Below are 15,010 nucleotides of genomic sequence, written 5' to 3'. Positions count from 1 at the left end.
TTTTATAATTATTATTATCATTATCATTATTATTATTGAGGTGGATTGAATTGTTGTTGTTTTTTGTTGTTTGTTGTTGTTTGTTGTTGTTATCATTAATTATTTTTCTCATTCAACAAGATATATAAAAATTTTGTTGCTATAATTTATTGGGATTCTATTTTATTGTTGTTATTGTTGTTTTTTTTTTCTTTCCTATTTTAATATATTTATTTATTTATTTATATTATTATTTTTTTATTATACAACTTTTTTTTTTTATACAACTTTCAATGTGGGGTATAGAATAATAATGATAATAATATAAAACAACCAATTAAAATGAATTAATAAAATAAAAAAAAAAATAAAAATAAAATTAATTTGTGGTATCAACCATATTTTTGTATATAAAAAAAAAAAAAAAAAAAATGATATTATAAATATTTTTTTATTTCTTTTTTTTTTTTTTTTTTTTAATACATTAAATTTTAATTAATTATTTTTGGTTATTGTTAAATTATTTTATTGTTGTTATTTATTGTTTATTTGATACTAGTAGTGGTTGAAGTAGTTTATATAATTTTTATATTATATACAATATTTTTATAATTTACTTTGAATTTTATTATTGTTATCTTGTTGTTGTTGTTGATTCATTTTTGTTAAAAATTCAGAGTATTTTTTACCTGCTATGGGTGATGTTGAAGTTGAAATATTATTATTATTATTATTATTATTATTATTATTATTATTATTATTATTATTATTATTGTTATTATTATTGGTGTTAGTATTATTGATATTTTTATTTGTATTTGATAATGGAGGTGGTGTAATTTGAAGTTTCCATAAAGCTTTTAAAAATTTATCTGTTGAAGTTGATCTCATTAAATTCAAACCCATTTCATCAGTTCCGTTTGCATAATGAAAGAAATGAATTAATGATGTTGCTGGTATTGAAAAGTTTAATTCTGTAATAATTAAACCATTCTTTTGTTTTGCATTACATGTTACAATACCTAAAAAATTACCTTTTCTTTAAATTTTTAATAATAATAATAATAATAATAATAATAAACTATTAATACATGTGTTGTTGTTGTTATTATTGAAAAAAATAAAAAATAATAATAATAATATAAATACATACAAATCGAATAAACCACCACCACTATTACCACTATGAACAGAAGCAGTAGTTTGATAAGAAACTGCACAATTATCAACATAAACTATATTTGAAATTATACCTTTTGTAACTGAAATTGGTGGATTTTGAGTTGGAGGTATTAAAGGATAACCTAAAACAAAAACACTCTCTCCATATTTTGGATTTAAAATTGGATTACAAATAACATGTTGAAATTTAATTGGTTCATGTTTTTTTTGATTATTATTATTATTATTATTTTTATTATTATTATTATTATTATTATTATTATTATTATTATTATTATTATTATTATTATTATTATTATTATTATTATTATTATTATTATTATTATTATTATTATTATTATTATTATTATCGTTTAATAATATTGATAAATCATGTTGATCGATTTTAATTAGCGCTATATCTAAATGAGTATGTGAAATATATTCAATAGTACCTTTACACCAAATAAATGAAGAATTTGATGATTGATGTAATGATGATGATTGATTATTATTTATTATTGAATTTGAACTTATTCTTAAATCTACTTTTTTATCTTTATACAATTCGATTGGGAATGGTTGTGGTTGTTGTTGTTGTTGTTGTTGTTGCTGTTGTTGTTGGGATGATTTTGTTTGTTTTGTTTGATTCGTTTGTTGTTGTTGTTGTTGTTGTTGTTGTTGTTGTTGTTGTTGTTGTTGTTGTTGTTGTTGTTGTTGAATTTGTTGCTGAATTAAAGGTATTGAAGGTATAATTAAATGAGCATTTGTTAAAATATAACCAGATTCACTTATTAATACACCAGAACCCCATGAATTTTTAAATTGAACTAATACAATTGAATTTTGACAATCATTTACAGATTGTTGAATTGGATCGAAACAGCTCACTGATAAACTATTTGATAATCTATATTTAGGATAAATTGATAATTGTGATTCAATTCTAGGTAGAAAACTATGAATTGGTAATACAGGTGATAGTGTGAATGGTAATTTATCATTCTTTGATCTAATTGGTGGTGCAATGAATCCAATTAACAATCCATCTTTATTAAATACACCACTACCTTCATTACCTGGTAATGATCTAGCATCAATTAAAAACAATGATGAAGAAGATGATGATGATGATTGAATACAATTACAAACTATACCATTACTAATTGAATTTAAAAACATGGTTGGTGATATAAACCCGAATGGACTACCAACAACATAAACACTATTACCACTCCTCACATCAACACTATTACCAATTATAACTGATGAATTAATTCTTTGCTGTTGCTGTTGATGTTGATGTTGTTGATGTTCAATTTGTTGCCGTTGTTGTTGTTGTTGTTGATTAATAATTAATGATGATTTATCATTAATTTCTAAAACTATTAAACCAAATGAGGATTCGAATCCTGATGATTGGTTTGATAGTATGAAATGATTTTTTAATTGATTTAAGGTATTTATTGTTTTTTGACTACAACTAAGGTAATCTATAAATTTACATGATCTCCATGAATTAACTGGGTCATAAATTTTATCATCACTATAGTCATTATTATTATTATTTTCATTTACATTATTTCTTATATTAATTATATCACTCTCTAAAATTATATCTATATTAATTAATGATAAAATCTTTTCAATTGAATTTTTGGTATTTTTTGTTATATTAGATTCTGTCATTTGATTATTGTTATTATTATTATTATTATTATTATTATTATTGTTAATATTTCTTTTATTGTCATTTTGTTGTTGAAGAATGAATGGTAAAAATATAGTTGGTGATGTAATAATTAAACCTTTTTCTAAATCTAAGATAAAACCACTACAACTGAATATAATTTTTCCATTTCTGTAAAATATTTTTTTTTTTTTCAAGACATTTAGATTTTTTTTTTTATTTTTTTATTTTTTTATTTTTTTTTTGGGGAGATATTTTGTGAAAATAAAAATTTGGGAAAAATAAAAATTAATTTAAGTGAAACAATTTTTAGGAATAGATAATAAAAGAAAATAAAAAATTCTGAAAAAAAAAAAAAAGTTTTGGGAGTGTGTGTGTGTTACATATATTTAGTGAAAGATATTTTTGATATTAAAAGAAATATTTACGATGAATATGAAAATGATCTTGATCTAGTAGATTGTAAATTGGGATTTGTTCCATTACTTTGATCAATTCCTGATACTCTTACAATACAACATGATCTTCTTAAATTTGGTATTCTTTCTTCCTCTAAATTAAATTTATTACTGTAATTGTAATTGTTGTTGTTACTGTTGTTGTTACTGTTGTTATTGTTGTTGTTGTTGATATTATTTATAAAATCACTTCCATTGCTGCTAAAATTATTAACCATTATTATTTATTTTAATTTGTTATTGAAAATTATTTTATATTGTATCCCTTAATTAACAAGGATAATTAACAAATGAAAAATGAATAGTTTTTTTTTTTTTTCTTTTTTATTTTATATTTTTTTTTTTTTTTTTTTTTGGATATATGAATGGGTGGTGTGGATGTGTGTGTTTGAAATAATTTTTTTTTTTAAAATAAAAAATTTTGTTTTTGGATAAACATTTTTTAAATTAAAAAAAAAAAAAAAAAAAAAAAAAAAAAAAAATTAAAAAAAAAAAAAAAATTTAAAAAAAAAAAAATGAAAAAAAAAAAAAATGAAAAATTAAAAATTTTCACACTCTGTGGTGCCATTGTCTGTCATCATCAAACCATTATATTTTTAAATAACAATTTAATAATAAACTACCATAAAAACAACAACAACAATAACAATACCAATAACAATAACAATAATAATGACTTTTTTAAAATATTTATTAATTCTTTGTACTATTTTTTTAATGGTTACAAATTCCTTGTCTGAAGAAATTGATAAAGAATTTAATATTAAACCAGAAGGTAATTTAGATACTGTTGAATTAGTTTTAGTAGGTTGTGGTAGTAGTAGTATAATTTATTATTAATAATATTTTTTAATTATGATTTTTTTTTTTTTTTTTTTTTTTTAAAAAAAACTGTTTAATTAATTTAATTTAATTTATTTAATTTATTTTAGGAAAATTATAAATGTATTTTTAGTTTTGCTGCAACAGGTATGATATTTATATTTATTATTTATATTAAAAAAATAATTTATTATACTTTTTTTTATTTTTTTTATTTTTTTTTATTTATTAATACATCAATCATCATTATATTTTTAATTTTTTTTTTTCAGGAGGAACAAATGAAAATTGGAAAATATTTTTAACAACTGAAAATGGTGTAGCAACATGTTTTATTGGTAGACCAAAACCAATATCTTATTTATTCTTTAAACAATTTTCAGCTCAATTAATTAATACAAAAACTGGAAAATCAAATATTATACCAGAAATTAGTGACAACTCTGGTATAATGCCACTTGGTGATCAATACATTTTAACCTCTGATAATAAAGTTGTACAATCAAATAATTTCGCTGGAAATTTAGCATTTTTAGTTTTAAATTCTGATAAATAAATATAAATAAATCATCAATATAAAAATGTTAAATTTAATTATATAATAATTGTTTATAATAAATTTTATTTATTTTATTTAATTATTTCAAAAGTTAATTGATTCTTTTTTATTTATTTTTATTATTTTATTATTTAATTATTGTTTTTTTTTTTTTTTTTTTTTTTTTTTTTTTTCATTCTTTTTTTTTTTTTTCATGTCTTTGATTATTATTAAAATACTATTCCCCCACCCAAATCAATTATCTTTTTGAAGAATTTAATGAATTTTTCTTTCTATTTGGTGTATCTAAATTTGAAGCTGAACCAGAGATTGAAAAACCACAGAGCCAAGTGTAGAACCTTGTCCTGATAAAGTTGGTGTTTGAGGTGGTCCAAAGAGATTACTTGATGAGGTTGATAATGAATTTAAAGAGTTTGATGATGAGTTAGAACTCCCAAATAAACCACCACCACTGTTATTATTAGTGATTGATCCAATTGCTAATGGTGGTATAACGATTGAATTTGATCCACCAATTGAGCTACTTGTACTACCACTACTTGAAGTACTACCTAAACTATTATTTGTAGCTGTACTCCCAAATAATCCACTTCCACTACCACTACCTAAACTACCTAAACTACCTAAACTAGAACCACTACTACCACCACTACTATTATTACTTGCCAAACTATTATTATTATTATTATTATTGGTTAAGCCAAATGACGTTGTTGTTGTTGTTGATGTTGGATTAAAAAAAGATGTTGATGTTTGTATTGGTTGAAATGTTGATGATTGTAAATATTGAGATTGTTGTGGGTTTTGTTGTTGTTGTTGTTGTTGAGATTGTCTTCCATACATTGAAGATCCAAATAATGATGATTGTGATGATAAAAGATTTGATGATTGTGAAAAATGAGAATGATGAAGACTACTACTACCATGATAATCTGTTTTTTCATTTAATTTTGGTTGTTTTAGAAATGGATTATAATTTTGATTATAATATTTTTTTTTATATAATAAAAAGTGTTTTTTATGTCTTTCTAATTCTGTTACTAAATTATCCACTATATATGCTAAATTTCTTAATATAATTTGATTTGATTGTAATGTTGATATAAATGCTATAAATAAAAGAGAGAGAGTGTGTGTGTGTGTGTGTGTGTGTGTGTGTTTGTTAATATTTATATTTATATATGTATTAGTTTTTTTTTTTTTTTTTATATGATATTGATATATTACATTCTTGAAATGATAAATTTTGAGATTGTGATTTATTAGTTGGAGTAACACATAATATAGTTTGTTTAATACGATCAATTTTTTCAACTAAACTATCAACGATAATTTCCATCTCTTTTGAAGGTCTTGCTTGTGAAAATGGTGAATGAAATTGTGTTGATAAAAGATGAACTTGTTCATTCACTGAATTCAATGGTTTTGCTAATGATTCTTCTAAATATTTAAATGATTGAATATGAATATCGAAATTGTTAAATAAATTATCCATAACTGATGCAACTTGATCCAACCCAATCGATATTTCATTTATCTTTGTATCATAATTTGAAAATGAATTCATTAATGAATTATTATTTATAATCATTTTACTATCATTTTAAAAATTAAATAAATTATTAATATATTATTGTTGTTGTTAATTAATTGATATATTTACTTGTACATACTTTAAAATTTGTAATTCATTCTTTAATTGTGGTGGTAAATCAGAGAATTTAGTTGATTCTGTAATTAAAGGTTGTTGTGGTTGTTGTTGTTGTTGTTGTGGTTGTTGTACTGAAGTAGAGCCGAATAGACCACCACTAACACTACCACTACCACTATTGGGTTGACCAAATCCAATTGAAGATTGACCACCAAATAGACCACTACCACTTGTTGATGTTGGTAATGTTGTACTTCCAAATAGACCACCACCACCTTGTGGACCAATACTTGATGTAAGACCTCCACCACCACCACCACCAAATAATCCACCACCACCAGTTGATGTTGGTGCTACTGCTGTACTTGTACCAAATAATCCACCCCCACCAGTTGATGTTGGTGTTACTGCTGTACTTGTGCCAAATAATCCACCACCAGTTGATGTTGGAGCTATTGATGTACTTGTACCAAATAATCCACTACCACCAGTTGATGTTGGTGTTACTGCTGTACCAAACAAACCACCACCTGTTGTAGTAGAGGCTTGTCCGAATAGTCCACTTGTTTGAAACATTTCTTATTTTGAAATGTTAATTATATATATGTATAAATATAATACAATGAAGGGTTAAAAAAAAAAAAAATAAAAAAAAAAATAAAAAAAAAAAATGAAAAATAAAAATTCAAATTTCGACTTCTAAAAAATTTTTTTTTTTTTTTTTTTTTTTTTTTCCAAACTTATTTTTAAACACTTTTAAATTCCAATTTTTTTTGATTAAATAATTCCAAAAATAGAAAATAATTTACAGAATATCTCAAATTATACCATAATTTTTTAAATTATTATATTTAATTTTTAATTTTTATTAATTAAATAATAATAATAAATAAAAAAAATTATTAATAATGAATTTCTATATGCATTTAGATTTTTATTAAAAATTATAAAGAATATGCCAATAATCTTGTATCATCTTCTCTTTTAATTTCTTCAAAAAAATTTGGTTGATTGAATCTATTTTGGTGATATGGTGATGGTTGAGGAGTATTGTTACAACTTGATATAGTATTATAATTAAAAATATCAATCTCTGATGTATTAATACTACTTCTACTTTCAATTCTATTCATTGAAATTGATCCATTATTTTCATCATTATTTTTATTTACCAATTTTGACAAAAATTCTATTTTTTTTTTTTTTTTTTAATTTTAGTATAAATTATTTTTTTTTTTTTTTTAATTTTTTAATTTTAAATAATTACTTATTAAAGTCATTATTGGAAATACAAGTTTTTATATAAATAAATAAATTAAATTTTGAAGATTTCTTCTTTTTTAGGTCTCTAGTACTTTTATTTGTATTTGTATTCTTTTGATTGTTAAAAGAGCTACTCGGCATTTAAAAAAAAAAAATGATTAAAATATTTATAGGTATTTTTCCTTTACTTTTTTTTTTAATTTTTTTATTTTTTTTTTTTTTTTTTATTATATTATTATTTAATGTAAAATTTAATTTTATTATTGAAAAAAAAAAAAAAAAATGGAAAAAATGGAAAAAAAAACAAATAAACATATTTATAGTTATAGTTAACCCATTTTTTATTTTTTCTCACTGTTATTTTTGGATTATTACCCAATGTTTAAATTTACGTCATTTATAATAATATCCAATTTTTTTTTTTATTTTCTAATCATTAATTTTTTAATTTTTATTTTTTATTGGATAAAACCATTTTGGTGTGTATGGGAGAGATGTATTTAAAAAATAAAATAAAATTAATATTATTTTTTTTTTTATATTTTTTTTAATTTTTTTTTTTTTTTTTTTTATTACCAAACGTGGGTTGAGATATATTATTTTTCCCAAAAATAAAATTTGTTTTAACCTAACTTTTTAGATTATCTTTTTTTTTTTTTTGAGATTTTTTATAATAGATTTATGAAACCTCTTAAAAAATATACATAAATAGTATATATCTATTAAACTTATCAATGGTAAAAAATGTAAAAAAAAACAAAACAAAACAAAACAATCTAATCAATTATGAAAAGTTAAACATACAATGATTTATTATTATTATTATCAAATCATAATTTTATTATTTTTTTTTTTTATATTAATAATTATTGGTGAAATTAATACATATAAAATTTTTGAATCTGTTTTCCCAAAAATAAAAAAAAAAAATAAAAAAAATTCACACACATGGGAGGAAAAAAAAAAAAAAAAAAAAAAAAAAAAAAAAAAAAATGAAGGCATAAAATGAGGAAATTTAAAGAATATACAAGTTTAAATTATTTATTAAGTTTTTTAATTAATTGTTGATATTTTTGTTATTTTTGTTGTTGTTGTTGTTGTTTTTCTTTTAATGCTTTAAATTCATTTATATAATCAATAATATCTTTATCTTCAGTGACTTGAATTGGAGTTTCATCATCTTTATTTTTAGCATCTAATGGCGAGCCAGCATCTAATAGTATTGGTATTAATTCACCATCTTCACACATTACGGCTAAATGAAGTGGTGTATTATCGTCAATGTCACCAATGGAGAGGTTTGCACCACGCGATATTAAAAACTTTACAAATTCAACTTCACCTCTACGAACAGCTTCAAGGATTGGTGTTGATCCATAGTTATTCTCTGCATTGATATCTACACCTTTGTCTAGTAGATATTGACCAATTGCTATATTACCCATACGTGCTGCAAAATGTAATGGATGAAGTCCACCGAAATCACCTTCTTCTAAATTTACATTACCAGAATCAATCATCTTTTTAACATCTTCAAAATTACCATTTATAATTGCTTCATGTAGTTTTGGTAATTCCGTACTTTGATTTGAACTATCGTTATTACTATTACTATTATCGTTATTATATTCTTCAGTATTATTATTTGAATCTGTTTGTGTTATTTCTACAGAGGACATGTGTGTGTGTTTTTTTTTTTTTTTTCTAAAATTTAAAATTGTTTTTCTTTTCTTATAATTCCTTTTCTCTGTTATTATCTTTTATTTTGAAAAACACCCAAAACATTGATTAAATAATAAAAAAAAAAAAAAAAAAAAAAAAAAAAAAAAAAAGAATTTTTCGTTTTTTGAAAAAAAAATAAAAAAAATAAAAAAAAATTTATTTTTAAAAATAAAAATAATTTTTTTTTAAAATAGAAGATGAACCAAATATAATAATTTTATTTGATTTAATAATAATTATCGAATTGTAACAAAATAAAGTTAAAACTACATTGAGAATCTAAATTTTTTTTTGAAAAAAAAAAAAAAAAAAAAAAAAAAAAAAAAAAAATTAGTAACTGAGGTATTTTGTTTTTTAAAATTTTTTAATAAATTAAAAATTACTAACCCTTTACCACCAAGGGGAGCACCACCATTTGGAGAAATACCACCACCACCACCACCACCACCACCTGGTGTTTTTGGGTCTTTTGAACCATCTCTAATTTTACCTTGAGGTGCTGGAGAAGGGTCTCTATATATAAAACCAAACATTTTAATATGAATTTGAATTATTGAAATGTAATTTTTTTGAAATGAAAAATAAAAAAAAATGATTCAGATTGAATATATAAAAAAGAAAAAGGAAAAATAAAAAATAAAAAAAAAAAAACAATAATAATAAAATCCCAATTCTTTTGGTCCCAAAGATATTTCAAAAAAAAAAAAAAAAAATAAAATAAAAAAAAAAAAATATCTTGTTTTTTTTTTTTTTTTTCTTTTCAAATAAATTACCAATGTTGCATCCCAGTATTTTTAAATAATAATTATATATATAGAATTTTTATTTTTTTTGGATTTAAATGATTTAAAAAAAAATAAAAAAAAAAAACCAAATTTTAAAATTTAATAATAGTTTTTTTTTTATTTGTTTATAAAATGTATATTGGGAAAATAAAAAATTTCTCTGTAATCATAATAAAAATATTTGAAGAAAACTCTTCTGACCTTTAAAAAATAAAAAGGTTTTTGTTAAAAAAAGAAATGTGATTTTTTCATTTTTTTTTTTTTTTAATTTTTTTTTTAATCAAAAATTTTATTTTCAGAATTTAATTAGTATTTTATTTTTTTTTTTTATTTTTTAAACCATTCCTAATGTCATAGTACATAGAGAACCCCGATCTTTGACATTGAATCCCAAAAAAAAAAAAAAAAAAAAAAAAAAAAAAAAAAAAAAAAAAATCATTAAATTCAGTAAAAGATTACCATTTTTTTGAAACTAATAAAAAAGGTTTTGATTATTATTATTATAAATATTGTTTATTTTATTTATATTTATATTTATATTTATATTTATATTTATATTTATATTTATATTTATATTTATATTTATATTTAAATTAAATTAAATTATAATAGGACAATTCCATCATTAATTGGAATTTCAAAGAAATGAATTTCATTATCTTGAGTAACTTGATCAAAATGTTTATTGATGGATTCATCTAATGAAGGTACGACACTATTTTTATCCTTTTCTTCTAAAATTGGTATTAAAAGTTTTGTTGGATCAGAGAGAGAGGTTGTTGTAATTTCAGGTGAACCAAAAACACTGTTATCAACAACTGATGATGTTATATTTTCATCTTTAATAGTGATATCACCACCAATGGAAGTGGTTGAAGTTTTTAATATTTTATGTTTTCTTTTTTTCTTTTCTTCAGTAGATTCTTTATTTGCATCAGGATGATCACATTTGTGATTCTTTTTTGGTTTCTTACAATATTGACAAAGATATTTTCTCTTTGATTCAATACTCTCAAGAGTTTCTCCAGTTGGTGTACCTGATGTTGTTGTTGTTGTTGTTGTTGTTGTTGTTGATGTTGTTGATGATGGTGTACTTGCGCTTAATACTACAGTTGAAGAAGAGTTTGATAATGAATTTGGCGAGCCAATTAAATCAGTCGAAGATTTGGCTCTTGGTGGTCTACCTCTTTTCTTACCACTACCATTTGAAGAAGAAGAAGAAGATGATGATGATGATGATGAGGATAGGGCAAAAGTTGATGTATAGGTGGTGGAGGTGGTTGTTGTTGTGGTTTGATTATTTACAGTATTTACATTTTGAGTTGAGGCGGTGATAGAATTATTTTCTATGATATCGTTTGAAACTGGAGTACTTGGTTGAGTTGATGGTGAAGTTTGTTGAATTGTGTGAGAAACACCATCAAGTGGAGTTGATGGATTTAGTTCAAATGAATAGGATGCAATTGATGTTGAAGTTGAATTTGGTGTTGATTTATTTTCATTTTTAATCGAAGAACCAACAATATTTGGACTAATTATACCCTTGATAGTCGAGGCAAAATCTGGCATATCTTTTTCTAAAATTGGTAGACAATTTGAAAATTCATTCAATTGTTTATTTACAAAATATACATAATCTGGACAAAATTCACCACTATTATTATTATTATTATTTATATTATTATTATTACTATTATTATTTATTTTATTTTCAACTTGATTTAATTGTGGTTGTTCTTGTTGTTGGTCAATATTATTTGGATTTGTTATTTGATTGGTATTATTTTCAACCAAATTATCATTGGGTTTATTATTATTATTATTACTATTATTTTCATTTTCATTTTGATTTTGATTTTGATTTTCATAGTTTGGGGAAATATTACTATTTATATTAGTAACTTCATTTTGGTTATTACTATTATTATTATTATTATTATTCATATCATTATTATTACTATTGTTATTATTATTTAGAATATTACAAGTATTGTCAGTATTATTTATGTTATTATTTAAATTATTAATATTATTATTTTCATTTTCATTGTAAATTGATGAAGTTGGTGTTGAAATTACTGAATGATCGGAATATTCAACATCACATCCATTGTTATTAGGTTTGAAATTATTGTTTTGGTTATTTGAATATGTAAATCCATTATTTATATTATTATTGTTAAAATTATTAAAATTAATATTATTATTAAAATTATTATTATTATTAAAATTATTATTATTTATATTTATATTTATATTATTGTTTAAATCATTTTGGAAAACAAATAAATTACTATTTTGGAATAAATTATCATTTTTAAAGTTATTATTATTATTATTATTATAATTATTATTATTATTATTATTATTATTATTATTATTATTATTATTATTATTATAATTTAATTGTGGATTTTGTTGTAAACTTTGGAATTGATTATTATATTGAGGAATTAAATCATCTGAGAGGAATGATGGGGAATCGTTGTAATAATTAAATTCAAAACTGTTAAACATTTTTTTTTTTTTTTTTTTTTTTGATTTTGTTCTTGATTTTGTTTTTGTTTTATTTTTTTTTTTTTGGGGACTTTTTTTTTTTTTTATTAATCAAATAAATATTTTTTTTTTAATAAAAAAAAAAATTTTAAAAATTTATATGTGATAGAAGTGTGATGAAAATGTGGTTGTTTCTACGTTTCTCTCTTTTTTTTATTTTTTTTTTTTTTATTTTCATTTTTTTTTTATTTGATATAATTAAAAAAACAAAAATAAATTATAAATAAAAAAAAAAAAAAAAATGAATATGTTTTTTTGATATAAAAAAAAAACCAATAAAAAAAATAAAAAAAATAAAAAATAAAAAAAAATAAAAAACAGTTCAGGATGTGGGTATATTTATTTATTTATATTTTGAGTGTGTTAGTGAGAGTGGTACTGATGATATGACACAACTATTGGAATGTTATATTTTAAAATAATAATAATAAGGTAGGTAATTTGTATGTATTTATTATATATTATTTTTAATATTTTTGTAGTGTTTAATTTTTATGAAAAAAAAAAAAAAAAAAAATGAAAATAAAAAAAAAAAAAAAAACACACACCCACCACCAGATTACAAATTTTGATTTGGGAACCCCTAAAAATAGATAAACTACACAAAAAAGATGATGAATAAGATTTGATTGAGATTAAGTAAACATGAAAAAAAAAAATAAAAATAAAAAATAAAAAATTATTCTAATAATATAAATAACTTTATTATAAAAATAGGTACACTAACAATGTTTTTTTTTTTTTTTTTTATTCACTTTTTTTTTTTATTTTTTTTTTTTTTCTTTTTTTTTTTGGATTTTTTTTTTTTATATTTATAAATCAAGACATAACTTTTGATTTTTATCTAACCAATACACTGGGGCTAAAGCATAAACTTACCATAGCGTCATAATTTCTTTGAGAATTAAGTGAACAATGCACAAAAAAAGTAAAACAAGGAACAACAACAATTTAGAAAAAAAGGAAAAAAATAAAAAAAATTAAAAAAATTAAAATTTTGGTATCTTTGCAATTACCCAATAATTTTTTTCTTTTTCCTTTATTTTTTATTTTTTTTTTAAAAATCAATTTTGGTTTTTCCTCAAACCACCAGATTTCTTTCATTGGCCCCCAAAATAAAAAAAAAAAAAATTAAAAATAAAAAATTAAAAATCAAAATTAAAAAAAAAAAAATTTGAAATTTGAAATTTAAAAAAGGAAAAGGAAAAAATATCTAAAATAATCAGAATTATTATTATTATTATTATTATTATTATTTTTATTATTTATTTTTAAATTTGAATATTTTTTAATAATTTTTCTAATTTTGTAACATCCTCTTCAATCTTTTGACCATGTAAATTTAATACTTTTTTAATTTCAGTTTGATGTTCAATTGGTATTGTTTCATAAGATGTTACTGAAATTAATCCATTATTATTATTATTATTATTAATATTACTACTATTGTTGTTGTTGTTGTTGTTGTTGTTATTATTATTTTCTTGTAAATCCTTTTCTACTTGATTTAATCTTTCAGAATAAATATTAACTTGACTATTGATTTGTTTTAAAGTTTTAGCCAATTCTTTCTCTTGATTACTTAATGGTTTACCTTCCATTTCAACCTTATAGAGTTCTTTAATCTCTTCAGAATCAATTTCTTTTTTATCCCAAACATATTTAAGTTTTGCATTTAAAGCTTGTTGATTACTTTTTAAATTCTCTATATAAATCTTTAATTTATCAATTAACTTTAATTGATCTTTACTTATTAATTCTAAACCTTTAACTCTAATTTTAATTTAAAAAATTTATAATATAAATTTATATTAATATATATATATATATTTTTTTTTTTTTTTTTAAAAAAAATATTTTTATATAAATATATATATATATATTATTAATTACCTTGAATTTAATTCTATTTCTAATTGATTTGAATAAATATATAAATTATATAACTTCTTTTTTGTATTAACTAAAGTTTGTAAAAATTCTTTTTGTGTAAAAGAATTTGGTAAGATAATTCTTCCAATAAATGATGGTGGATTATCAATAAATGGTTGAATTGGTGATTTTAAATTAATTTCATCTTCATCGTTATCATCATCATCATCATCATCATCATTATCGTCATTCTGTTGTTGTTGTTGTTTTTGTTCATGAAGATTTGGTTGTTGATTTATTAAACCATCCATATCAAAAATGATGATTTTAAAAGTATTTGGTAAAATTAAGAAATAGGTACCAATTTTTATATTACTAAAAACTTGAATTCCAATAATTGGTATACATTGATCACCATTACCACTACCATTATTTATAACAGACATTAATGAAGTTGTTTCAAATTCAATATTTTCATCAATTTCATCATTT

At 20.8% G+C, this 15,010-nt stretch overlaps 8 protein-coding genes across 8 annotated transcripts in view; 1 reads left to right on the top strand and 7 right to left on the bottom strand.

Annotated features, from left to right (window-relative positions):
- Positions 1-585: 585 nt before the first annotated feature.
- Positions 586-3,506, bottom strand: DDB_G0279049 (hypothetical protein; the record flags this gene model as incomplete). The annotated part of the gene is made up of 3 exons (XM_636846.1): positions 586-1,018; positions 1,133-3,001; positions 3,259-3,506. 3 exons carry the CDS (start codon positions 3,504-3,506, stop codon positions 586-588), a joined length of 2,550 nt encoding a protein of 849 aa, XP_641938.1.
- Positions 3,507-3,960: 454 nt separating this feature from the next.
- DDB_G0279047 (hypothetical protein) lies at positions 3,961-4,666 on the top strand (the record flags this gene model as incomplete). Its single annotated transcript, XM_636845.2, has 3 exons — positions 3,961-4,092; positions 4,221-4,257; positions 4,383-4,666. 3 exons carry the CDS (start codon positions 3,961-3,963, stop codon positions 4,664-4,666), a joined length of 453 nt encoding a protein of 150 aa, XP_641937.2.
- Positions 4,667-4,954: 288 nt separating this feature from the next.
- Positions 4,955-6,896, bottom strand: DDB_G0279045 (hypothetical protein; the record flags this gene model as incomplete). Its single annotated transcript, XM_636844.1, has 3 exons — positions 4,955-5,778; positions 5,897-6,264; positions 6,343-6,896. 3 exons carry the CDS (start codon positions 6,894-6,896, stop codon positions 4,955-4,957), a joined length of 1,746 nt encoding a protein of 581 aa, XP_641936.1.
- A 368-nt stretch (positions 6,897-7,264) lies between these two features.
- Positions 7,265-7,600, bottom strand: DDB_G0279073 (hypothetical protein; the record flags this gene model as incomplete). The annotated part of the gene is made up of 2 exons (XM_636843.1): positions 7,265-7,509; positions 7,588-7,600. The coding sequence occupies 2 exons, from the start codon at positions 7,598-7,600 to the stop codon at positions 7,265-7,267; spliced, it is 258 nt and encodes an 85-aa protein (XP_641935.1).
- A 1,059-nt stretch (positions 7,601-8,659) lies between these two features.
- DDB_G0279043 (ankyrin repeat-containing protein) lies at positions 8,660-9,262 on the bottom strand (the record flags this gene model as incomplete). Its single annotated transcript, XM_001732936.1, has 1 exon — positions 8,660-9,262. The coding sequence occupies one exon, from the start codon at positions 9,260-9,262 to the stop codon at positions 8,660-8,662; it is 603 nt and encodes a 200-aa protein (XP_001732988.1).
- A 309-nt stretch (positions 9,263-9,571) lies between these two features.
- On the bottom strand, positions 9,572-9,838 carry DDB_G0295473 (hypothetical protein; the record flags this gene model as incomplete). Its single annotated transcript, XM_001732935.1, has 2 exons — positions 9,572-9,584; positions 9,693-9,838. 2 exons carry the CDS (start codon positions 9,836-9,838, stop codon positions 9,572-9,574), a joined length of 159 nt encoding a protein of 52 aa, XP_001732987.1.
- An 855-nt stretch (positions 9,839-10,693) lies between these two features.
- On the bottom strand, positions 10,694-12,607 carry DDB_G0279041 (hypothetical protein; the record flags this gene model as incomplete). Its single annotated transcript, XM_636841.1, has 1 exon — positions 10,694-12,607. The coding sequence occupies one exon, from the start codon at positions 12,605-12,607 to the stop codon at positions 10,694-10,696; it is 1,914 nt and encodes a 637-aa protein (XP_641933.1).
- A 1,310-nt stretch (positions 12,608-13,917) lies between these two features.
- DDB_G0279039 (hypothetical protein) overlaps positions 13,918-15,010 on the bottom strand; it is a gene marked incomplete at both ends in the record, with an annotated part of 3,226 nt that continues 2,133 nt past the window's right edge. Inside the window, 2 exons of the mRNA XM_636840.1 lie at positions 13,918-14,419; positions 14,540-15,010. The exon at positions 14,540-15,010 is cut by the window's right edge and continues 1,350 nt beyond it. Coding sequence (XP_641932.1) covers positions 13,918-14,419; positions 14,540-15,010 — 973 coding nt within the window. The remainder of the gene's footprint in view (positions 14,420-14,539) is intronic.

The sequence above is a fragment of the Dictyostelium discoideum genome (genome assembly GCF_000004695.1).
Source record: "Dictyostelium discoideum AX4 chromosome 3 chromosome, whole genome shotgun sequence".
NCBI classification, from domain to species: Eukaryota; Evosea; class Eumycetozoa; order Dictyosteliales; family Dictyosteliaceae; genus Dictyostelium; species Dictyostelium discoideum.
Note: the sequence above shows the minus strand (reverse complement) of the source record. Positions and strands in the feature narration are given on the sequence as shown.